We start from the raw sequence: 25,791 nt of genomic DNA on the forward strand, positions 1-25,791 counted from the left end.
GTCATCATGTACAAATAAGACCCATAAAATTGTAACTCGCCCTGCAAAACTAACAGGAGAGCCCCTTAAGCTTTAAAATCAGACCTTGACGCAACACCGGCCCTGTCCATCATCTGTTCAGTCTTGTTTGATTTCTGCTTCTATCACTCTCCCTGTTCACCTTCTTAGCCTCTTCCATCAGCGAGGTTTTGATTCTTTTGCAGTGTAGAGTTCCCACAGTAATACCAGTTGTTTCACTGACAACCAGGGGAAAAAAGTCCTTCTTCCTGTATTGGTTGCACAATGGCAGACACGCTTCTTTTGTGCTGTAATTCAACCCTTTTCCCATTTTTCTGGGATAAATCCAGCCCAGGGGCAGACCTAATAGCATAGTAAGGTTTATAGGGAATTTCTGGCTACACAGATGATGTAATTTTTCTACAACCATTACACTGTGCAATCAGAGTGTACTTCAGAGTGATAAGTTAAAGCAAAAAAGTTGTCTATTGTCCGTTTAAGTATAATTTTGAATGCAGGACCTCGAGTATTTCCTTATATTTATATGCTTTTTTTAAGTATAAAAAAATAGATGGTTTGAGAAGTTCTTCCACCACTGCTGCTGCATTATTTTGAAAAATAAGGATAGGGTTGCTTTTTAATTCATGGGGAGGTGCAGTACAATATTAGCAATGTTAGGGAGGGCCTCACTTAAACAACGAAAAAAACAAAAGAAACATGACACGTAAGCCCAAATATAGCCCCAATCCCCTCCCCAGTAATTTACATAGAGTCATTTATGCAGCCATATTCAGCAGCAGCGGTTCAGCAAATTCAGCACTTCTCAACACGCTATGCAAATGTGTTTTATAAAAGGCAGAGACTGGGGAGTGATTCATTCATCCCATGAGGTCCTCTTATAATACTCATCCCACAGGAGTGGAACTTTCAGTTCATTTAGCCCGCACTGTAACTGACAATCTGCCTGCAGACTGCTGACCCCAATCAGAAATATTACAGCTCGTTGAACTCTGATTTCTACAACTGTATCCAACAGCCAGGATTCATTTGACAAGACTGTTTCAGCAGTTATGAAAATATTATTAACCATAGTCAGCAAGTGATTCAGCTTTCAGCGTGCATGTTCTCAAATCACTGGCCTTATCACTAGCTACTGGTAAATCAAAAATCATTGGGTTGACCCGTGCATCCCAAGCTGAAGGAGCCACAACAGATGGATGGATTTCAGCATGCACTGTTGCTTCATCCAGCTGTGTGTGATTATACAAGGAGTGCATGTGTGTCCACGTGTCTGTGTACTAACCTGTGCTGCCAATTATAGTGCGTGTGTGTTGGTTGTTTGCCAAAATGCTCTGAGTTCCTTGAAGCCTGTCAATACTATTGATTTCATGTTGGTCTCCATTTGCAACAGTCTGCTCCTTTTCTCTTCTATTTTTTTCTCTGTCTCCTCCTCACTCCAGCGATGACAGTGCTTGATCAGCTGATTCAAATCAGCATTGATCCGTTACTGTCGCTTTTGAATTAAAGTCAGCACTTTAATATGCCCTGACCTTTATTAAATGATTTAAGGAGCCTTGCTAATATAAACACGTCCAACAATTCTTCAAAATAAAACTTTCTTTTAAAGTTATTTTAGCCTGCAAACTCCCCCTCAGTTAGTTAAAACTGAAGAAGCCTCTTGGATGAGAGGTGAAACGTCTTCAAGAAATTGAAACAGGTCCGGTTGCCTACGATACAGCACCCAGAATGATGTTATTTTAGTTCTTAGAATGCAGTGCAGCACAGAAAAGGGACGTCATATTCACTGGATTGTATATTCTCGCTTATTTGTAAGTACAACATCCCAACCCATCATAAATCTTATTTCTGATGGGTTTATGGCCAGAACCAGTCTGGCTAGGCAATCTGGATTAGCTCTTAAATCTACAAGTTATCACCGAGACCTTCCTTGCGAGCAGCTCTCCCTCCAAGACAGATGGCATTATCCATTCATAAATGTCACAGAAACAGAGTGACTATAAAGTAGCAGACAAAGTGAATAGTCCCGTAAGCAGCTGTTCCCTGGCTTCTGTGACCCCATTTCAATATGTTGCGTCCATTGAGAAGTGACACATGTTAATGTACTGCAGACGCCTGCTCTGTAGCACACAGGGTTGACAGAATTAACAGGATGTTGTGTGTGTTGTTTCGACCGCGGCACAAAATCAGACAAATGCAATTACAGCCTGGTGTGTTGTTGCACTTTTATTTAATCTTGCAGTAAAGAACACACAGAAATCGTTCCCCTCTGGCACGTTTGTTGTGTTAACCTTTATTTTGTATTTGGCAAGTCCTCTTATGCCTGTTTTTATAGCAAGAGCCCTAACCTTATTATTGACTCAAGCTCAGCCACAGGAAACAACCTTTTCCCAACTGCTCATCTCTGAATTTTAGACTAAACGATAACAAACATCAACTGCCACCTCTCCCACACATATCCATCTCATCTTCCCCTTCCTCTCTACTGCCTTTGTATCACAATGCTGTGGTATTTAAGGAGCTAATCCGCAGAACTCTGTAAAGGCAGCCGCGTCACTCTAAAGAGCACCCTAGCAGGAGGGGGCAGATGTGCACATGTGTGTGTTTGCGCATATCTTCTACTCTACAGTCTGGCCAAGGAGGAGGACTGACCTTTTAACAATTATCATGGGACGATCAGAACCTTTCAGTGGTGCCTGTGAAGCCTCGGCAACTCTTCCCATCTCCACTACTCTATCTTTTCTTCTGCCCCTTCACACCCCTTACACTTCTGCATCTCGGACCACCCCTTATCCGTACCGCTGCCGAGGTGTTTTGTTACTTCCTCTCGTGCTAACCGCAGGTTTATAGACAGGAGGGGAGATTGAAAGACTAGGAAAGGCAGGGGAATTGAAAGAGATGCGGAGGGAAGTGAAGATTAGGTGTACCTGTCATTAATTCCAGATATCTGTCTGTCTGGCTCTACTGCTAAAGCACCATGATCACACCCACATACAAATTATTGCTTGTATTGCTGCCAGCTACGGAGTTCAGACTACATCTACTTTGCTGAGCAATCCTTCCTCACCTGTCTGAAAAAAAAAAGCGTGTTTAGAGAAATCAATGAAGTTTCCACTCACCAAAGGAAAAACAGACAGAACGCATCAACAAAATTTCTTCTTCGCCTAACTCCATCTAACAGCTGTAAGCAGCCTCTCAGTGAGGCTCAAGGCAAAACTATTGCTCGTCAAGGGCTTTTCCAGCAGCCAAGGGGCACATGGAGCATGGCACTCGAGGCCCTGAACACAATTTAATTTCTGTCCAATGTCCAAGTGTTTACTGCGTACGCCCACACTTGGTGCCACCTTCACTGCAGGTTGCAATATATCAATGAGAGACAGTAAACATGGACTTTAGCGAGGGACTTTATCAGTCTAGAACGAGTGTAAAACCACAATGTTGTCAAAACTATTGTTTTGGAACCTCAAGTTTGGAATTATGGCCGACACCATCTTAGTTTCGAGGTGACCAGAGCCAGAGCTGGGCCATTGTGGTGAGGACACAGCCTCTCTACATGAGAGAGGCCTTCAGAAAGCAGGAAGGCAGAAAATATCATTTTTGAAATGATTGTTAATGTTTTCCAGACAGACTTTGGTTCAGATGAAGGTCTATGAAGAATCAACCTCTGTGTCCTTTCATCTTTACAGTCTTAGGTTTGATGGTTTATTTTTCTACAGCTGCATTTAGAGTTCTCGCCATCTCTACTTGCAGTTGGCTATATTGTATATCATATCCACTAAAGAAACATCCATATCTATATAACAGAATAGGAATAGTAAGAGAGGCTGATCTTCATGTGAAAGGATGCGTCTCCAATCTGATCTCCAGCACACAGCTGATTGGTACATGTTTTTTTTACATGATGTAACGGCTTCAGCGTGGAGATTGAGCGGCCAACATCGCACTAGAGGCTTGCATGCAGTGAGGACACGGTGTTGGCTCTCTTTTTGGTCACTACCAGCTCCTGAGGAAAATATCTGGCTCTTTAGCTGCTAAACACTCCATTATGTTAGCCAGCTAATCACTAACTCGATCTACTGCGTGGTGCTGGGCAGGCTTTTAGAACTTTCTCACCGAAAACAGTCACCTCCTGTGACCCAAAATGCTCTGCTGAAGCATTATGACTGACCCAAAACACTGAAGTTGCGGGCTGTAACAACCAAAACAAGGAGGCGATTGACACTTACTCACACCTTAGAGCTTAGGCAGAGTCATGTGATAATTTGTAAGTATGTCTCACTTTACACATCTATAATGTAGATAATACAAAAATACTAATCATGGCAGCTTTAAAAGCTTAACGACACAGTTGATTTACTCGTCTTTGAAAATGTTCAATGGTGCCTTATTTTTAACCGTATAAACATTCAGGGAATTAAGAGGAAATCGAAGTCCAAGGTTCGAGCACTTGAAAAGCCCTCAGTAAACCCTGCAGAGGCACCGGCTTGTGTGAAGGCCAGCAGTAAGCCCTGCCATGCCTCATTATGCCTGCCGTGAGCATGACAGCAGACCGGCGACTAGACACATATCCATATACAGCAGCCCTCCAGGGACAAGATTACCCGGCGTCATCCACATTGCCTATTATTCCATGTTGCTACCCAGTTGGAGGAAGTGGAGGAATGACAGGCAGAGGGAGAGATACTGGGAGAGAGCAGCCACACATATTTTCCATTGCCTTTGAACCTTCATAATGAAACAGACTCCTTGAAGTTTTAATGAAAGCAACAATTTACCATTCCCTTTTTCTTCCTGGGCTGCTGAGCTTATGTTGCTTAGACTGAATCTCTAAAAAAAATTTAAAAAAATAAAACTGCCGTCTCCTTTAATCTTCTTTATGCTGGCTGCGAGACACACTCTCATGCATTTAAATGGGACCATCCCATGGACACACATGACAGCAGGGGTATTGACAGGGGCTGCAGGTGAGCCAACAGGGCCATATTTCACAGACTAACCAGGCGAGCCTGTGGCCATCGGCTCTGGACAGCGTCTCCCGGGCTCTGATGTAGAGGACCACTATTTCTTTCTCCATTGCCTCTGCTTCATGCACACGTACCCATTACTTGTAAATAACCTGCCAGTATCCTTTCCCTCCATCTTTTTCCATCCTCTATGTGACCTGGGCCTGTCAGGTAGATGGACAGCCCTTTGGCACAGTGCTCCATACGCTTGTGAGTGCCTCTGGAAGTGGGATTGAGTGGCGCCGGTTAAAACTGACCTTACCTGCTCCCGTGAGGGGGAAATGTGAGTTAAGGTGTGTGTAGAGGTCGTGTAAGTGTGTGTCACAACATGTAGCATGAGTGTGTGTTCCTGCATAGGTAAAAATATGGGCTTGAGACTGCCTTTTACAGTGGGACCGTCACCGTTCTCTGTTGCAACTGAACACTTTTTAACATTCTGCCCCACTGCGGCGTAATCGAATGCTGTCACCTTTTCTCCAGTGTCTGCAACCCACATTACTCACTGTGACCTGCTGTATGCGTGTGTTGTGTGTACATTGCATGGGTGTGTTAACCTTCTGCCACTCTGCTGGAGTTCGGGTCAATCTCACTGCTAGGCCTTGATCCCACTTTTATCACCGCGGGCTGGATAAGAGCAGAGAGGCAAAGATATGGAGGTGCTACTCAGAGACATGACAACAATACTGAGTAGAGCGTGCTGATATAAACAGATATTGCTCACTTGTAAACGGTGAGACCAGTAGCTGAATGCTGGGGTCCATTAATGACTTCCAGTTATTCAGGGGGGACTGGGCTTGAGGAAGAATTGTTTTGTTTTTTTGTTTTGTGTGCACTTGGCGTGTCTCAGTGGCACAAGCCTGCACTTCAGATGCACGCTGGGAGATATCTGATTTCAGAGGCTTCCTGATGGCTCGTTTGTACCAAGCTTAGCACTGCACAGGTCCGTGGGGATTCAATGTACTTCCCCAGCTTTCCTCTACTTTCCTCGACTGTCAGCAATCAGAAAAAATGTGCAGACCTTCCTACAAAAAGGGGAGTGAACTATGCCTTCTCTTTTTAGCCACACTTGCGGCATAGCTTGAGGGATGGCAATGTTGCTGGTCTTTCAGTCGGGCCCAGACTGAAAAATATCAACAACTAGCAGATGGATCAATTGAATAGATTGCCCTGAACTTTTGTGTCCCACACAGGATAAACTTGATGTTTGTTTAGTATTATTATTTGGTCATAAAGTTGCACTTGTCCAATACTTTGGTTCCAAATGACCAAATATCTGCAAAAACTAATGACATTCTAATCAGCCTTCACTGTGGTCTGTGTTTAGTGCTAATTAGTCTCACTCACAGGAAGTAGGCTGCCATTGGTTGACTATTTCAGTTCCATCAGCAGAGACAAGTAAATGAACAGATTTCTTTTTTTATTACAGCAGATGATATGTGATAATTGAGCCTTGTCAGAAACTCCTTGGCACTTAGACTCTTCAGGGAGAACGAAATATCTCCCCATGGAGTCCAGACACTGGTGGTGGTGGTGACTGATGACTCTGCTGAGACCGATGAAATGATGAAGCTGTTGAATCTGCGAAGACAACCCCAAATAATGACAGAAGGACTTATGTGTGAGCATGTGTGAGAGTAGTGAATGACATGAGCCATGAACTAAAGGCCTAAGCATGCCAAAGAACAGTATTCCTGACTGAACTTTCACTAGAGCGTCGTTCTGTATTCTCCTTCCCTTTCCGCTATTTAAGTCCCTGTCAGAAAATGAAAAACCTCCGAACTGGCGACCTACATGCTAAAAATGAGCTCGGGCTCGCCTCCCCGTGTGCAACTATTCCACCAAAACAAGTTCCTCCCAGCACTATTTTGCAAAGGCAAAGTTGCTGAGTCCTTGGTTTAGTGACGACTGTGACTGGTTTGAAGAACTCCAAACACACCAGACTATATTTTTTCCAATATACCAGAATGGTAATGGGTTCAGCAGAAGTTCCTCTAACACTGGCACAGCACTAAAACTGTGTGGAAAGAGGTCTGGCTATGCTCTAATGAGCAAATGTTAGTATTCTAACACGCTAAACTAAGATGGTCAACCTGATAAATTTGCTAAACATGAGCGTGTTAGCTTCGTCACTGTGAGCATTTTAGCATTCAACTCAAGGCACAGCAAACACTGTGCCTTAGTACAGAGCCACTAGCATGGCCGTAGACTGAAGAGTCATGTCCACGGCTCAGTTTGAACCGAGAAAGATTTGCAGGAGAGGATTTTAAAGCCATTGTTTATATCGGGAGCTCTTCAAAGAGACTCAGAAGTCATTGGCTGACATCTGTCATGTGCTTTGCACGGATTATGTACTTGCGCATATCCTCAGTGTTTTCCAGCGAGTGTACTTGGCTGCTCCTTCTCCCAGTGCCCAGTGCCCCACCAGATGTCTGGCATGTTATTTTGTTGGACCATATGGTAGTCAGCGCTGATGCAGTACTTTACATACCAAGTCCTCTGTGTGGCAGGAAAGTGCTTAACACTTCTGGTGATGGAGCATATGTCTTGTTGGATGTCTTTTTGATGGAGGGCTGCTTCTCGTAATGTTAGGGGATTGACTGGTGCTGAATACTTTCAATAAGTGGTTAGGCATTGGACGTCACGCAAGTATTTGATCGCAAATTGTGAAGCTTTGTCAGAAATGTTCTCACCTGACTTTATTTTGTATCAAATAAGCAAAGATTTTTCATTTTTTCATCAGACTTGATGTACTTTGTATAAAATTAGTTAAACTATCATCTTGATATTGCTTTGTTTAAACTTATTACACACTCACGCAGTGACTTTCAGAAGCACACGCATGCTGTGTAATCAAAATGGAGGCCCTCAGAGAAACTAAAAATACATCTCACTAATGAGAAAAAAATTGCTTATTACTTATGTAGGGGAAATATTTATGACTCTTCATTACAAAATGCTGCTCTCTAATGCATAGGCGTCTCACAGCTACAGTAGCTGAGTGGTGTGGAGTGTGTGCCTCTTCCCAGCACTTTGATGGGGCAGCCACAAATTTCTTTGGAAATATTTGTCCCTAGGAGGGTCTTTGAGAGTTGGCACTGGTCTGCAGCTGCAGTGGCCACTGTGGTAAATAACATATGGGCTTGTTATCTCTCCTCAGAGCGGGAACACTCTCCCAACAGCAGCCACTTGCTCATTAGACTGCAGCTCAAGGCAAAGCACAGAAAACAGAGAGGAGGAAAGAGAAAGTGAGGAAGGGAGACAGAGGACGAGTGACAGTGATGAGGCGAGAGTGGAGGAGACAGAAAGGCAGAAAGAAAGGACAACAGAAAAAATGGAAGGCGTGATGGGAGGGAGGAGGAGACACAGGGAGGCTGAGGTCGTGTGAGGTGGGCACATTTTCTTTACTGAAAGTGTCGTGAAGAATTTCAGATTCTGGTTAGCTTGAACATCCAGTACTTTTTCTCTTGAATGGACCATCTCTAGCACAGTAATTAGGCCTATATTCTTATATGCCACAGTAATTAAATTCTAACATCCACCATAGCCACTCATTGGGCTGCACAGCAACCTCTCTGTCATTGCCCTTGTGGTAGCACAAGCAAATTAGGCTAATTAGTTTCATGAGTGGTAACTTTATGTTAAAGTGTGCTGATTACTAATGAATTAACTGCAATGCTGGCTGCTGGTTACTGTTGTCATTGTAACCAAAGTAGGTTTCGTAACATAATCATGGCTGTTGCCATGGCAATGCATCCCCACTACCTCCCACTGTACACAAATGAAGCCAAAATATTCCAGATACGAGTGCTGCCATCTTGCTGGTGGTGTCATCACAAGCAGGTCAATTTTGGGGAAAAAAATTATGACATTTACTTTGAGTTTTTTAACTTGGCCCATGCTACATCTGCTTAAATGAAGCGGGAGGGGTTCATGGCCTATACTGCAGCCAGCCACCAGGGGGCGATTAAGACATTTTGGCTTCACTTTTTGGAAGTGTTCATGTCGCTCATCTTTATATACAGTCAGTCTTCTGGCCATCTATTCCTGACTCTTTCTGTGCCTTTTTTGACACAAGAATTAAATGATGTGATAGCTAGAAAAGCTAAGCTAGTTAATACTGACCTAGATGTATTGTGTCATTCCATCATGCCACTGTAACACGTGAAAATTCGATCCACTTGTGACTCGGTCCACTCTGGAGGATTCAGAAAGCTCAGACAGCTAGTATGGCTTATCAACTTGCACCATCCATCCACTGGCGAGCGGAAATGCATTCAGGGATATTCAGTTTAACCAGAGTCAGAATCATTGAAATGAATTTTTGCATCCAAATGAGCACATCTGTATGAATGGGAAAAAAGATTAAGTATGAGAGGAAGTTGAAAGACAACAAGAGTGACACCCACCGAGACACAAGAAAGAAAACGCAATGGCGAACACACCCCTCCCACCAGCTGGTATAGCAGCAGCAGCAGCAGCTGTGTGCCCAGTCCTGGGCTCTGTGTGTGTGTTTGTGTGTGAGGAGCACTGTGGGGTGGTCTCCAGCTGAGTGTGTCAGGTGCACTGCACTCTACCAGCTGTTCACAGCTCTTCACACAGCGGAACCAACAAGCCGGTCGAGAGTCTACAGATCTGGAACCCAATCAGCACTTACACATCGACAGCTCTTGATTTTTACATTTCCGAGTCAATGAGAACACTCGTACGAATGTTTGCAAACTCTGTCTGCTGTAGATTATCACAATTAGTATCACTGATTACTGATTATTTTCACTTTTTCAATTATTCTCATGGTTACCTAACCCTAACCCTATCTTTAAATTCTATCTATTCTCCTACCAACTGTCTGAAACCTAAAGATATACAATAAACAATACGATTGGCAATCGTGTATATCTAAAAACAAAATAAATGAATCAAACTCTTTCATTATCAGAATTGCTGTTCACTTGAGAAAACCTCAACACTGACTCTGCTTATCTCTGCCCTGCTTCATAAAACAGTAGGAGTGAGAACCTGATCCGATCAATTCTGATTAAAGTGTATTTGCTGTCGTCTGTATCTTTTACCATGCTGGGCTGCTATTTACCAACAAGCACTTTGCCTTCGGCGCTTGGCCTTACTGAAGAGGGAAAATAAGCAGCCTGTGAAACTCCCTGTGACAGCCTGGGTGAGCCTTGTGCTGTGTTGTGAATGTGCTCAGAAGTATAGTGCTCAGACAGGCACTAAACCGTTAAAGTGGCTTCTGTGTTGTGTGGACCAGGAGTAAGGAGTGCTGTAAGCTGATTATTGCAGTATCACATCAGAGAGAGCCGCAGGTACATCCATAAAATAGACTGTTGGATCCTCATCCATTTAAGTCCTATTTACCTCATTGGGAGAATACTAGAGGCTGACCGGTGACTGTCATGTGGATTACATAGTCTGGTGGAAGACTAATGTGCATATTTGGAAGCAGAAGCTGAAGTCACAATTGAAAAACACTTATTTCCATGATTTTCTGCCTTTGAAAGGGAATAAGAAAGCAGGAAAAGCACTACAGCAGGGAAGAGAGGGACTTAACACGTAACGGTCAGTTGACTCATCATGAGGAATACAACACAGCCCGTGAAACTCATATAATGTCTCTGGCTCTGAGGGAGCCTGTCTGAGAAAATAACCCTGGTGATGTCATTAGGGTTAGTTAGTCTGTGCTCAGGCTTTTTAGCAGAAAGTCTGCGTTTCAAACTGGGGGCATGGAGTGTGAACGATGTGGGCATTTGCCAGGCAGGTAGGGGTAAATGAAACAATGCTCGCTGATTTTGATCCGGTCCCTGTTACTTCTAACTAACTTCTCTTTGAGGATTCAGAAAGTAGGAGAAAGTGTCAGGGTTCAAATTGTTATTCCAAAGAAAGAAGGACTTTCTCAGCGTCAAATCATGGCTAGACTTAAGGTTTCAGAGAGGTGTATGGAACTCTAAAATGCTTTGCAGAAACTGGATCAGCTGTAAACCCAAAGTGACCACCATCAGAAGATCAATACTTCAAGTTTAGTTCCCGAAAAAATGGAAAAGCAACCTCATCACAGATACAGAATTTACTAAATTAAGAATGAAAACTCTAAACAGCAGTCATCCTGTCAAAAGGAGGCTGTCTTGTAGTGGCCTCAGAGGACGAGTGGCAGTTTCATAATCACTTCTCAGGGGTTGAAACAAGGCCAAACACTTGAGGTGGGCAAAGAAATGAGAAGAGTCCTATTTACTGATTAATCCAAGTTAGGGATGGCAGTAACAGATGGGTGTTTGAAAGGAGACTAACAGGAGAGAGAATGATACCACAGTGTTTCAAACCCACAGTGAAACATGGTGGTGGGAAGATGTTGATGAAGGTTCTCAGCCATCCAGGTCATGGTAAATCTAAGTGCTGTATCGTCGGCAACTGGACTTGCTTCAGTTTCATGAAGTCGTTTCACCTCTCATCCAGGAGGCTTCTTCAGTTCTAACTAACTGGAGGGGAGTTACAGGCTTTTAAACTCTGTGTGGGAGTGTCCTCACAGAGTCGTTAAAGGATAAGTACCGTTTTTTACAACCTGGACCTTATTTCTGGCAAAACATATGGTCATTTACTCACCCAGATAACTTTGGTGTCATTCGGCGTCGTTCGGACGAAATTAGATCCAGTGTAGCGGCGATATATCCATATAATGGGAGAGACGGGGCAGCGACACACGGCCTCTATATAACGCATTATCTGCCACGAAACTAGTTAATTTCATCAATATTTTGTTACGATATGCTAGCGCTATTCCCCTCTGAGTCCGGGCTCGTCCGTTATCAACATCCGGGGTCAAACTAGCAGTAGCAGCTACAGGTAAACAAGCCGCGCTGTCGCGGGTGCGCGCGCAGCTCAGAGACGACATCTTCCAGGTCAGAGGTAGTAGATCAGCCTACAGACCCCGGATGTTGACAATAGACGAGCCCGGACTCAGAGGCTAATAGCGCTAGCATTTCATAACAAAATATTGATGAAATGAACTAGTTTCGTGGCAGATAATGCGTTATAAAGAGGCTGTGTGTCGCTGCCCCGTCTCTCCCATTATATGGATATATCGCCGCTACACTGGATCTAATTTCGTCCGAACGACGCCGAATGACACCAAAGTTATCTGGGTGAGTAAATGACCATATGTTTTGCCAGAAATAAGGTCCAGGTTGTAAAAAACGGTACTTATCCTTTAAGGACACATGTGAGCTCTGAGTTTCAGAGTCGTCAGGGCCACTTGTGGGTCGTTGACCCACCCGGCCTTCATGTGGGTTGTTTGGGCTAGGTGAGCCCAGGTGTGAATGGCTGTTAAGCTGTCTGGTGAGGGAACGCAGTACTGCATTGTATGTGGGTGATAAGTCATGTCGAAGGCCACCTCCTATGTTCATAGACAGTCGTTCCAGTTGGACATAGATGGATTCCTTTACTCCTCTTTCAAACCATCTGTCTTCTCTGGCCAAGATGTTTACATCGGTCCTCAAAGGAAGGATTTTTCTCCTTCAGATGTAAGTGGACAGCAGAGTCTTGACCTGAGGAGTTGGCTCTGTGTTGTGCCATCCGTTTATGGAGACGTTGTTTTGTCTCCACAATGTACAAATCTGTGCAGTCCTGGCTGCATTGAACAGCATCAACTACATTACTCTGTTTATGCCTGGGTGTTTGTCCTTAGGATGGACAAGGTTCTGCCTCAGTGTGTTGGTAGTTTTAAAGTGAACCGGGATATGATGTTTATTATGTGGGTGGTGGTGGGAACATTCAAGTCTAGGGCTTTTTTGCATTATCTGGAGTTGGACACCTACACAGAACTGACTCCATCCTGACCCAGGAGAAGTACCACTCCATTCTTCAGAGACATGCTTCACCCTCTGGTCTGATCTTTGTGGAGAAGGATCCATACTGTAGCAGGATAATGAGCCCAAACACCTCAAATCCTTGACAGAACTATCTGGAGACCAGAAAAGACCAAGGAGTTATGACTGTCATGGACTTTCCAAGCGAAGCATCATGTGACATCACAAGAAACTTTGTGGGAATAACTAATATGCTGGGATAACATGAGACATCAGTTTATGCACAAACTTGTGGAGTCCGTTCCAGCTCAATTGCATGCTGTCATTAAAGTGAAAGGTGGACAAAACAAATACTAAGATGTTCGAAATTCACATACATTTTCAAAAATAATCAACTTTTCGCTCAAATTGTTATGTTGATATCAGTTGCATAATAAAAAAAAAATTATCACATTCAAAACCAATGCAAAATAGAAGTATCTGCATGTATCTGTATGTGTGAGGGTATATGAATTACTTTGAATACAGATTATATCATTATGTGTCAGGAGGCTGGTGCATATTGATCCTGTTCCTCCTTTGTCATTAGCATGAGAGCGATGGGAGTCCATCAACGAAGCTGCAGGCTGAAATAAAGAACCTTTGGACCCAATCTCAGGTTAAAGGTTTGCTGCTAACCAAGGAGGCCGGGGAGGATCTTAATTATTAGTGGTCTCTCTCTCCCACACAGACACTACCAGACATCGACAGAGATAGCCACACTTAGACTTTCCATTATGGGGTGGACTGTTTTGAAGCAAATCAGGTAGTATCGATTTGTTTGTGCTGATTGCTGGTTTGACTTCCCCAGAACATCCTTGAGGGCCTTTAAGAATCAGGGGAATTACACTGAAAGGCCATCTGAATGCCACAATAAGTCAAGCTGTAATTTGATATACCCCCTTTTTAATGCCCGACTGAACAATGAGACAGCGCGATGTTGCTTTGAACTTCTAGTTTGCATAAATCAATAAGATACTGTCAAGGTTTTCTTGTGTGTTTTAATCAAGAAAATCAGTGCTATGAACCACTTCAGTAACTGTTTTTTTTATGGAAAAGATACATGATAAATGATCATCTGATGAATATTCATTTGCTCAGTCAAACTCCCACAGCTCATTAAGATTCTGAACTTTTTGATTTTGAATATAATTACTGAGTTTTAAGTGTTATTAAGCAATTTTAATCTGTTAAAATCCTCAAGTGATGTTTTATTGGCATCATAACTGACTTAATTATTGGTAGGTTAAAGCTCTATTGATAATGAATACATTATAAAAGCAGAATCCCTTTTTTGTTTTTCTTAATAGAACAGCAATGCAAGAAACATTAAAAGGAAAAAAAGATGATTTTCACAACACCACCGACTCCCTATATGAACTCAGGTTTTGCTGAAGCAGCTTAACTCGAAATGGCTTTGGAATAAGAAAGAGGAGGTGATAGTGGTTTCATGTAGGGAGGAAAATGGGAAGTGGTGGGGCATAAAAGGCATCTAAAACTGAGCTGCAAAGCTGTATGGGTTGTGGGTGGGCTTGTGATCTCTAGCCTTATCTGGACAAAGTGACATAATGAGGAATGATATTTGGAAGTGGGAGAACAAAGGGCAGGAAGTGGTATTAAACAGTCGAAGAAATGTACCTGTAGAGGGAATGGCTGCCACGGCAGCCAAGACTCCATAACCTTGGATTTAGCTTGTCTAGCCATCTTTGTTTTTCTCATTATCATGAGCTGTATGGTATTGTAAGCCTCTAAATCATCTGATGGCTTGAATGCAAAATCTGCTTTGCCTTTTTGGCAAGCCCTCCACACTTTGTGGATGACAAGCTTAAAGTAGAAAGCTATTGCTCCTGAGGAAGCAAAGGATTTACTGAGCTACCTCCGCTAGTCCTAGATATGAATTCCAGCTTATATGGAGTACATAAACACAGACATTTTTCATTAGGGCGAGAGCTGCCATTAGTTAGTGTTCTGCAACAAAATACTATCCGTAGCATTGTCTCTTCTTTGACCCTCCCCGGCTGACAGTGGAGAGCTTGTTAGCAAAAACCGCGACTACACCTTTTTACCTTGCACCGCTGCTTTCCCTCTTTTCAGTGCAAACACCAATTAAATGTTCATGTGATTTACGAGTTGCTGACCTTGTGGGACCCTCATTGGAAAAACACCTCTCAACACGGACTGAAAAACCATCTGCTTAATTAGCTACCGAGGTGTCCCCAAGAAGAGCAGGGTCTACATATCAGGAGTGGATGGAAACGTGACGGGTCTCAAATGCAGAAAAACCTCCTTCGGATAAACACAGAGAAATCTCCCTTGCTCCCACTGGTGCCTCCAGCAGGCCACTGCATCTGTCTCATATCCGGTTCTTCCTTTTGAAAGGCATCTCACAGGGTTTTTCAAAGCTGTCGCTGCTGACGGCCACGGTTGAGACGAGGAGGAGATGGTGTCTTCTCTGTCATCGCCTCTCTCATCTCACCTTTTCTTCTTCTCTTCTGTTTTCACAGCAGCTAAGAGGGCATGGGCGGGGAGGGGGGACCCACTGGCATTGCCAGGCCAATAGAGCCTCTTCTCCTGCAGCAATAACAGCAGCGTCAGCCCGCTTCTCAGACCCGTGCGCTCGCTTTCCTTTCAATTGTGCAGTGCCAGGCAGAGAGGAATTAGTGCGGCATGTGTGTGCCACTGCACAAAACACACCCCGGGGTCTGAGATCAAATGAGATCGGTGCGCCTCTATATTTTGCATGCAGTGACGTGATAGTACAGGCGAAATGTGTGTTCAAGTGCGTTCATGTGTGCGTGCGTGTGTGTGCGGCTAATGCAATGCAGATGTCTCTTGTTGTTACATCGAGTCACAGTGTCTACATGAATAATTGAAGGGATCAAAGGCGGATATTCACAATGAGTCACACAGTATGGGGGTCTAAGCTACAGAAAACAAAATGTGTGTTTATGACTTGTGCATATGCATGCAGGTGTGTGCGCGCATTTGTGTATCATTCAGTTGTGAGACTACTACCAACGGCTCAGCCACAAGGCTTAGTGTTAATCTAAAGAGATATTCTTTATCAACACAAGCACATTGCAGGCACTTGGAGATGTAGCATGGCGATTACATTTTACTCCGGTCTCGTCTTTCGTAGCTACTCTTTCCTTTGGCCTGTTTTCCTTTTTCAAAAGTCTTTCAGTGAGCCATATTATTTGTAGGCGGATGAAGCAAATACTTCTACGTAAGAGTGGGTGTGCATGTGCTTGTCCTTTTCCTCTGACCTCAGATGGCCAACAAAAATTGATTTTCCATCCATTGAATGGTCAAGACTCCCTTGTAAGATCAAGGTGTCAAAGTGGAGATGCAGAAAAAGCAGTGCTGTCAAAAGTACCCAAAAGTCATACTTAACGATAGCATGTTAAAATATTACTTTGGTAAAAGTACAGTCACCCAAACACTCAGCACTTGAGTAAAAGTATTAAAGTATCTGCTTTATTTAAAATGTACAATTATCAGAAGTACAATTAACAGTATATTATACCTATATTTGCATGTATGTATATACTGTGTACTATTGGATGACTGATTCACGGCCTGGCCAATTATCTGATCTGATTTTTCAGCATTTTTTTGATAATTGGAATCAGTTTTTTGTTTTGGTTTTTAAACCTGATTATTAAAATAACTTGAAATTGTGCTACTTTGGCTCTGATGCAGCAAACAATCTGCAAAGCAACTTGTAGCTAAAGTTATCAAATAAATGTAGTAAAAAGTACAATATTTGCAACCATAATGCAGTTAAGTGGAAGTATAAACTAGCTGAAAAATGGGAATACTCAAGTGTTAGCACTCAGGATGGTAGTTTAGTACAGTACTCAACTAGATGTAATTATATTCCATCACTGCATAAAAGTACGCACACAAACACTCAGTAGCATTGTGGCATGACTGATGCTTGTTTAAACAACGTTATTCAATCCCTGAGTTGTGACAGGAGTCACCCTGGTGGCCAACGGGCTGGTTTTATTGTTCTTTTTGGGGACTTCAGTGAGCAGGATTTAGGCTGACCGTGTTTTATAGAATGCAGGTAATTGGCAGTAAAGCTCCCAAGCACTAAAAGCTAAAAGCTAAAGAGCTGCGAGTGCTTTCTCCTGATTATCTTCTAATGGTTTCAAATTAGCTGAGCATAATCGCACGCCTCTTCTACAAGCGCTGCCACATCACTCCTCCAAATGTCACATTGAGAGCCAGCGGGGGGGAGGAGATGTAGGAGGAAACAAAATGCGCCCAAGGGGAAAAACATGTAAAATGGTATACAAAGAGCCGATGATGGTATAGATGATTTATTGTGGTACAATCCTTAAATGCCTTTGATATAATAGTGCTGTAACTGTGTGCTTGCTTTCCTTATCCTTCATTTAAGCTCCATTATGTTATTTTATTTTGACACTGCCTTTTACTTTGCGTTCATAAAGTCCCATATATTTTGTCATTTTAACCAATAGCCAAAGCATAAACGTCTGTTGTGTTGTTTGTTGTATCCTCTATGCATGCTGTAGTATGGAATAGACTTTGTTGCAGTAATCCTTGAATTGTAAAGAACAGTTTAGCTTGAATATAAAGCAATCCGACAGAGTCCAGCTGGGAGAGGTTGTTTCATGTACCTGCTGTCATCCCTGATTCCGTTCAGAGGCTAATTTCATGCTCAATACGCCTGCATCTGAGACGGACCGAGCAAAAATGTTGGCATATTTTTGATACATCAGAGAATAGACCACCTGCGATTATCAGAAATGGAGAGAACAGAGGGGGACAAATGCAGAATTTGAGAGGGACAATGTATTACCAAATTCTGAGCTGCGACCAGTTGGTTATTTCCTGCTCTTAAAAAATGCCCTTTATCAGTCTCTTTGGTGTATTTCTGCCCAGTATTTTTTTTCTTGTGTTGCTCTAGTCTTTTTTGTGGTTTGACAGAACATTGTTGCAGTCTGTCTGTATCATCAATTAGGGATGATGCCTATTAATATTGCCTATTAACCATCTTTTCAGGTACACAGTGTTCACAGCATTAACCAGCCTCACTGGACAAGTCAGTTTAGTACTTTAGCTTTGCTAAATCATGTTTTGTAGAATCTCAATCTTTGTTCATTTTATTTTTTATTTTTTTCCCTAATTTTCAAACAAGCCATCTTACATTAAGGCTGTTAATGCCTTGTATAAGCATGTTGTTAAAATGGTAAATTAGGGGATTTTTTTGTTATAAATCAGCATGTGCACAAGCGGATGTTTAGCAGGTGGGATTTATCATTGTTCATGGCACATTGTCGTGTGTGCATGTATGATTAATACCAACTGCCTTTTCACGCTGGCAGCACAAATTTAGAAATGGATCTATGCATGCTTCAATTCTGCAGAACCCTGGATTAGATCCTGTTACAGGGTTTTTTCACAGTCGCTGCCAACATTTTTAATATTCTTGCTTCCTCCAATATCAGCCCAGGTTCTGAGATTTCGGTAAACAAATTGACTGCTGGGATAAAATATACGCAAATGCAGAATAATGGTTGTTGGCATCAGAAAATGAATTGAGTGTAATCACAAGAGAGACAGGAAAACACTCTGTACTTTGCTTGAACATGAACAGGTGGATTTAGGCGTTAATTTGCTATCCACGACTGATTTGAAACTGAATGAAAGCCTTTTTTTAAATGAATGAATATCTACAGCCCCCTGAAGGTTACAGGGCAGAATTCTGTTCAGAAATGTAATGGTGCAGAGCCATTATGCACAATCACAATAGGGGTTCTGATTCAAAGTGCACACTGTCTTTTGTTATTATTGTTGAATGGTGAATAACAGCATAAAACCCCTACATGGAATACTTGCATTAACAATAGGCAGTCCTGACATGTCTAGCTCTTATTTGCAAGCTCACATAAACCTAATATGTTCATATTATATAATTCTTTTTGGATAGTTAATCACAATATTATCTTGAATAAAGTATTTTGCAATAGTTGCAATAATTGATATGTATACTATACTACACGATGCTCTTGTACTCATACTATACTATATTTGATACACAGTTAATGTTATGTCACTACTATATCACATCACTATTTTCACCATATACCTTATATTGCATACAACATTATACAGTACATTTTTTGTTATACTTATAGAAAATCACCCTGACAGTGATTAATAAATTAAATGCTCTGACAAATAAAAGAAAAAAACAAATCCAGTATCTGTGGCGTACAGATACCTGCCTGCCTGTTCACACTCCATGCATCCTTAGATGTGACAGGAGTCTTCCACAAGGCTAGGCAGATATATTGCTAAAGCTGTTTGCAAGCTAATCACAGGAATGGAAAAGAAAACATAGCTTAACATACCTTCATTATGATAATGCTAGGCATTGTCTCTTATGTGAGACACGACATAATGCCTTTTGGATGCAGTTAGCAATGACGACGATGTTCTGCGCTCATAGCACACAGCATTTGAGCCCGTTGTTCAGCGGCAGTCAATAGCACAAAGCACACCAGCCCTGAGCCAAAGAACAGAGCTGCTGTGAGAGCAACTGCCTTATTCAGCAGATAGCCCAGTAGCACAAAGCACACAGCCACAGTGGTAAAGCGTAACTGTTGTACTATATATCCTTTGGGACTGTGGTACATTCGTGATTGCTATTTATCTTGTGTTTATATGCTTGTGGCATGTAACTGAGTTGTTATTTATGTATTTATTCGACTCAAAAGCTAAGAGAGCTTGTGGAAAGTAGCTACTAAAGCCACTAAAACATCTCCCAGCTTTAATATGTCAAGCTGTTTTATTCCAGTATACTATATATCAATTCAATTCAAAGTTCAATTCAAAGGGGGTTTTATTGGCATGAAAGTTTAACAACAATATTGCCAAAGCATATGTCCAAACAATTGGACAGATATATATCATATCTATGTTAGAGTTCCATATTAATGCAGACAAAGACTAAGTATCATTACTACATATATATCAGCACTGACTCTGCTGCTATTAATCACAACACTCCCACTGTACCTCGTTATTTTGTCTTTAATTGCTCTTGTTTTGATTTTTTTCTTCTATTTTTTATTTTTTATTTTTCATTTTTCGCTCTTACTATTCATCTGTACTTATTTCTATCCTTGTGCTGCTGCAAGAACCGAACGCCCACTTTTGGGATCAATAAATGTTTATCTCGTATTATCTTATCTTGTATGTATAACCGGTAATGAAAGAAAAGGGAGTGGTTAATCATGCAAAGACAAAAGTTTAGTGCTTTCACTGCTTTCCATTTCTCCACGTGGTGACGGACCTGGCACATGGACTATGGAACTGCCTCTCTCTCTCCCTCTCTCTCTCTCTCTCTCTCTCTCTCTCGCCCTCCCCCCTCCTCTCCATGCAGGCGCACAGTTAATGCACAAGCCGACAAACACAAACACATTCCCCCTCTAATTACTCTTGCTCTATCTCCTCTTTTTACTCTGTCTTTCACTCTCTCTTCCCTTTTCTGTCTGTCTTTGAAGTTTGAAATTAGAGTTGAAAGCAAGGTCAGTGTATTTATAAGGTTTTCATAAGAGATTTATTATTTTTGAGGAATCTGAGAACCAAACCAAATAGGAGATCATTAGCCAGAGAGGACATAATGGGTTTTTTTTTTCTTTTTTTCTTCTTTTTAATGTTTTTTTTTTCCGTGGTGGGTGAAACCTTCTAAACCTGAAGGGGAGAAACGCTTACATATACTGTAGGAGGTAATGTTTGCTATGGATGGAAATTAATTCTACTTTGGGGAGTGTTTGAAGAAAAATGAAATTAAACCAGAATGAATTAGAAAATAAATTCTCCAAGGTGGAGAGGTATGAGTGTGAATGTGAAAGTGAGTGTTTGCTTCTTCATAGTACACAACGCGACGTTGAATATGGATGTTCCTGGCCATAATATACCATAATTCACACAAACCCAGCCATAGGGAAAACACTAGCAGAGAGCGCAGTGTATCTCTATAGAATTCATCTGTCCTGCAGTTGCAGAGGTGAAGTGGTTTTCAAAGAGCTGCCCTTTCCAACATTGTTCCTTGAAGGTTGACCTATGACTAAGATTACAATTCACTCCATTCTTCTCCCTCCTCCCTCTTCCTCCCTGACAGCTGGACACTTGGCTCTATATGTGAAAGCTGAAATGTCATTCACGCTTCCTTCCTTCACTACTGTCTTCCTTTTTTCATCTCCTCTCCTTTTCCACTTTTCTCCCCATCTTCCCCTCCCATCCCTCCCATTTATAGAGGTGACAGGGTTATCAGAATGCGAGCAGTTGTTTCTTACCCGATCCATTTTTATCTACGCTTCCCAGGATTAATTCTCCGGTCACACATCCTACTCAGCCAATCAACTTTCCCACCCTAACCCACGCCGCTTTAGTTGTTTTTAAGGGAGGGGGGGAGCCAATTGGATTCTTTGTCACCTCAATCGAGTGCTTCCACCCCGCCACCACCCTCCCGCTCCATCTCCCCTTATCTGGGAAACACATCTTCATTTTGGCTTGGTCATTTGACTACAGCAATAACTCTGTATGACTTCATTTAAAATGCAGTTTGGCACAATTGTGAAAGTGTTGTCAGTTGGTATTAGAGAGATGGCTTGTGCATGTGTATGTGTGTTCGTGAGAGAGAGAGATAGAGACATTAGTTGGGGGAAGGCTGTTACTGATGCTGTACAGAGACAAAGCTTCAATAATAACCTTGCTGGAGAAACAATCTGAAAGAGACAAACACTGAGATATTGTTTCTCGGAAAACACGGTCGATATGAAGGAACGGGGCAGCTTTATTTCAATTCAACACAGCAACTGCTCTCAGATTCAGATTGCGTATGAATTCCCACATGATGCAGCCCTCGCAAATGTGTTTACAACTTGGACCTCTTAAATGCTTTCGCTATTGATCTTCCATAAGTGTTTTTGTTAGTTACATAGTCAGCTAGACAAATACAGATTTTCATTTATCTATTTATTATTTGTATTTTTTTTCATATATCTATATGAAGAGAAGCATCCTATATGCACAAAAATCAGAGATGTTAAGCTGGAAACATGGCTCCCTCCTGGTATGAATAGCGCCCACAACAGTACGAGTAGCGCGCTCTTTATTGTTTGTAGCCACGGAGCAACTTTAATGGAGCAGTTGGAGTTTAAGTGTCCTGTTTATGGACAAATTGACAGCAGTTGTTGAGTGCTGGCAGGAGTCTGTTACTTTCCGCACCAGCTTTTTGCAACTGATTGTGCTGCTGTTGACACTTTTAAGCAGGTAAACCATAAACTTTAATGGTTTGCTTCCCAAACTTGCTTTTTATGCGTAAATAATTTGGATGGAGAAATAAATGTGCATCTGATGTGAGGAGAGTGTCGAGTCAGTCATTTTAATCAACGCAATCAAGGTCTAGCATAATCTGAATGATGTACAATATGCAGTCTAAATGTTTGCAGACCAGTGGGAGCTTTAATGTGACTCCATCAGAAAAAGCTTGAGACTCCTCATGTAACCCTCTCAGGCTTTAAAAGGTTATATTTGATCACAAAGAGCACGGTTTTGTTTTGAAGAACAACAGCAAATTTAGTTAAAAGAAGGATGTGTTCAGGTAAAATGTTCAGACTTAAATTTGGTGGGCTGATCTAATTCATGTTTAGTGATTGAAAGGATGGGAGTGTACCGTGTTTTGAATTTGAATTAGGCTGAAAAATGAGGCTGAAAGAATATTGGATTTGTTGGCTTGTACTGCTAAAAAGATGTGCAACCTTGTTGTTCCTGATGGGTTGAGATGAAATAGGAAGAATAAGGAATATTCTGAAAAGTGCATTGTAACAATATTTATTCTGTTGTTATGGTCATCTATATTGTTTTCTGTGATTTATCATTTCCATGACTGACAATTAATTAATGCAGGGAAACTGGAATCAGCCTCCGACATCAACTTGATGAATGCAAGAGAGCCCAAAACAATTGGTGAACAATGCATGGTGGGCTGGAGAAGAGTAGTATGAAGTGTTTTAATTTTTAAGAAGGACCCCTGAATTATCTATTACATCCAAATTAGAATTACAGTCATGGATCCTGAATACAATATTTAAAGTTAGTGGTGAAAAAGCCAAAAACCTGTTTATAAATGCCCTTAATATTGCAAGGTAAAACACAAAGATAAACACATTCAAACGTAAAACAGAAACATAAATGAATTTAAAGTGCGCAGCGCTCTCCTCCCTCCTTATATCTGCCGATTATGGACAAACACCTCACTAGAATAGATGCATTTTAATGTGTTTATGGACATTTTCGCAGTATGTTTTCTCTTCTTTTTGGCCTTGGAATTGATTGTGTGGGTACAGTAAATAGTATAGAATTTAACAAAAACACTTGGTGACATGAAGAGTTTTTTAAAATCTCTGTTCTGTGTTTGCAACACCTCCTGTGCTTCTAAAAGCATCATTATTATCTGGGTCACTTGAAGAGAAAGGCAGTCACACTGCAGGGACAGAAATGGGCAGGTGATTAAGCAAGCTCTTTCTCTACCTCTTGTCCAACTGATGCAGAGGGATATTTGGGGATTATTTAAAAATTGACTTGGAATGACAAGCTTATACTGTGAATGTGCTCGGCTCAGCCGGCACTGAATGCAGGTCAAGAGTGGATCATAGGTCTAGAAACATTTGGTGACCGATAGTTGCCCCTTGAAACAAACAGCACAACAGGTGGCTTAGCTGACCTATAACATGCTGCTGTACAGCACAGCCATTAGTGACCATTCTCACTTCAATTGCTATATTTTTGGTATTGTTACCGCAATTACTGCTACAATTACAATTACAGTTCCCACATTTCAGTTACCTGACGTGCCAGATGAGCAGGATCATCTGGAAAGGCGTCCCGAGAAACGGTTTAGAAATAAGCAGGCACTTAATACTTATACTTAGCAGGTAACTGGACAAACCATCTGTCTATCACTGTCTATAATGGGCTTGCTTCAACCAATCAGAATCAGCCAGTTGGTAAATCAATATCTTACTGAAGCCAGTCGAGACAGGAGCAAAAACACCTTTCCTCCTATAATCTCCAGCTCTGATAAAACTGATGCTATTGCAGCTATGCTGACCTCTAGAGGAGCCGTCATTGTAGTGTTCAAACGAACAGTCACTTCTCTTGCTGGTTATCGCACCTAAACCACCAGTATTTCCTCAAAGGACGCCGATTGGTTCAGTTGGAAGTCTGGAGAAATTGATTTATGCGATCACGTGATCGTGTTATCTGGCGAATCCAGCTGCCTCACACGGTAATCAATTCAGGATGGCGGGACGAACTTGTTTCACAAGTTGCTTGGATTGACAAAAACAACATGCAGGGAGGGATTGCAGTCAAACCTGATCGCTCATTTTGCCAGACACCGTGGCTTTAAGTGCGTCGAGCCAAAAGGAATGTAGAGCTGACACACACACTTACACACATACCTGAGATAAGAATACTAAATCCATTTGTCACAGGTTAGGAATAAAAAGTGACTTTTATTCATTTGTCCACATTAAGCTTGCTCCAACATTCATCACATTCCAAAGTCATTGATCATTATTTGTATTTCTGGCCTCATATCTGTATATACGATACTTTATCCCAACCACAGTTTGTGGAAACAGTGATGTATGCCCTCTACACCCTTTGTGATTGATTGCATCTTTGCTGCTGACTCACTTTAAAACAGACTGTACCTTCTTAATTCATCAGATATATATATTATTTTTTTTCCCCAGTACGGGTTCCTCCCTCCCTCGCCCTCTCTCTAGGTGTTTGTTTGTTTGTGTGGGAGTGAGAGCAGTAGGAGCGAGGAGAAGATGGTGATCGCGAGGCGGGATGATCATTAAAATGCTGCGTCGAGATGAAATAGCTGCATGTTGCTTTGAGCACCAGCGTCACATACAAACACACACATGAAAAGATTCTTCACTTCACCTTTACATTTTTGTTCGTACATTAAAGCCTGCTTCTCTGGAAGTGTGTGTCTGAACCCCGAATCGGTGCCAAGCGTCTGGTGGGTTCCCGTATGACAAGAGAAGCAATCTGTTTTCATGAGCTCAGGTCCCGGGGCAGGAGATTAAATTGCTTATTCGGATCCTGGGTTGAGAAAGTTTACTGTAAGTACCTCTGAGTGCTGAGAGAAAGGTTCTCCTAAGCTTTTCTAACTCTTCCTCTCGCTGAGAGAGTCAAGGTCAACTTGTTTTTACGTTTAACCTGTGTTTAGTGTCGATGAAGAGATGGCAAAGGACGTCTTGGGAGCAAAGCAGCTGGCATGGTAGACTAGTGTTTAGAGTGTTTCACGGAAGGTCTCAGCTATTGTGCTTTACAAAAACACTGTTAACACTTGTGCTGTTTTAGTTAACGTTGATCTTGATTTGCCTGAGATGAAACACCCTTTTGCTCTTTGCGCTCATGAATAATAGCAGTCGCATTAACCTTGATGTCATTTCTCTTCTGCCTCCAGTTCCACCCAACATCTACAAGGTGTCAGAAGACATCACAGTGAATGAGGGCAGTAATGTGACACTCAGTTGTTTGGCCAGTGGCAGGCCGGACCCTGCGATCACCTGGCGGCTGCTCAACCCCTCAGGTAAGATTCATCCAATCAGTACTTATCATCATTTGTGTCAGTCCGGCCGATGGTGTGCCAGATTTCATCATCTGAATACCAGGGTGTTTTTTTTCTTTCAGTGATCCAAGAAGCTAAATCAGTCTTGGAACATTATCTGTCGTGCTTGCGATATGTACAGGGCTATGGAGGTTAAAGATGTGAACAGCATTTGAGTCTCTGCAGTATTATCTGTTGGCACAAATATCACAATGCCACAATCAGCAGAAATCACTCTTTAAAGTGG

General features: G+C 42.0%; 1 protein-coding gene across 3 annotated transcripts in view; it reads left to right on the plus strand.

Moving 5' to 3' along the window:
- Positions 1–25,791, plus strand: part of lsamp (limbic system associated membrane protein) — a 487,383-nt gene that overhangs the window by 420,085 nt on the left and 41,507 nt on the right. For all 3 annotated transcript variants that reach the window (XM_084351806.1, XM_084351805.1, XM_084351804.1), the window contains one exon: positions 25,401–25,526. In XM_084351806.1, coding sequence (XP_084207932.1) covers positions 25,401–25,526 — 126 coding nt within the window. The remainder of the gene's footprint in view (positions 1–25,400; positions 25,527–25,791) is intronic.

The sequence above is a fragment of the Pagrus pagrus genome (assembly GCF_965226575.1).
Source record: "Pagrus pagrus genome assembly, chromosome: 4".
NCBI lineage: Eukaryota > Metazoa > Chordata > Actinopteri > Spariformes > Sparidae > Pagrus > Pagrus pagrus.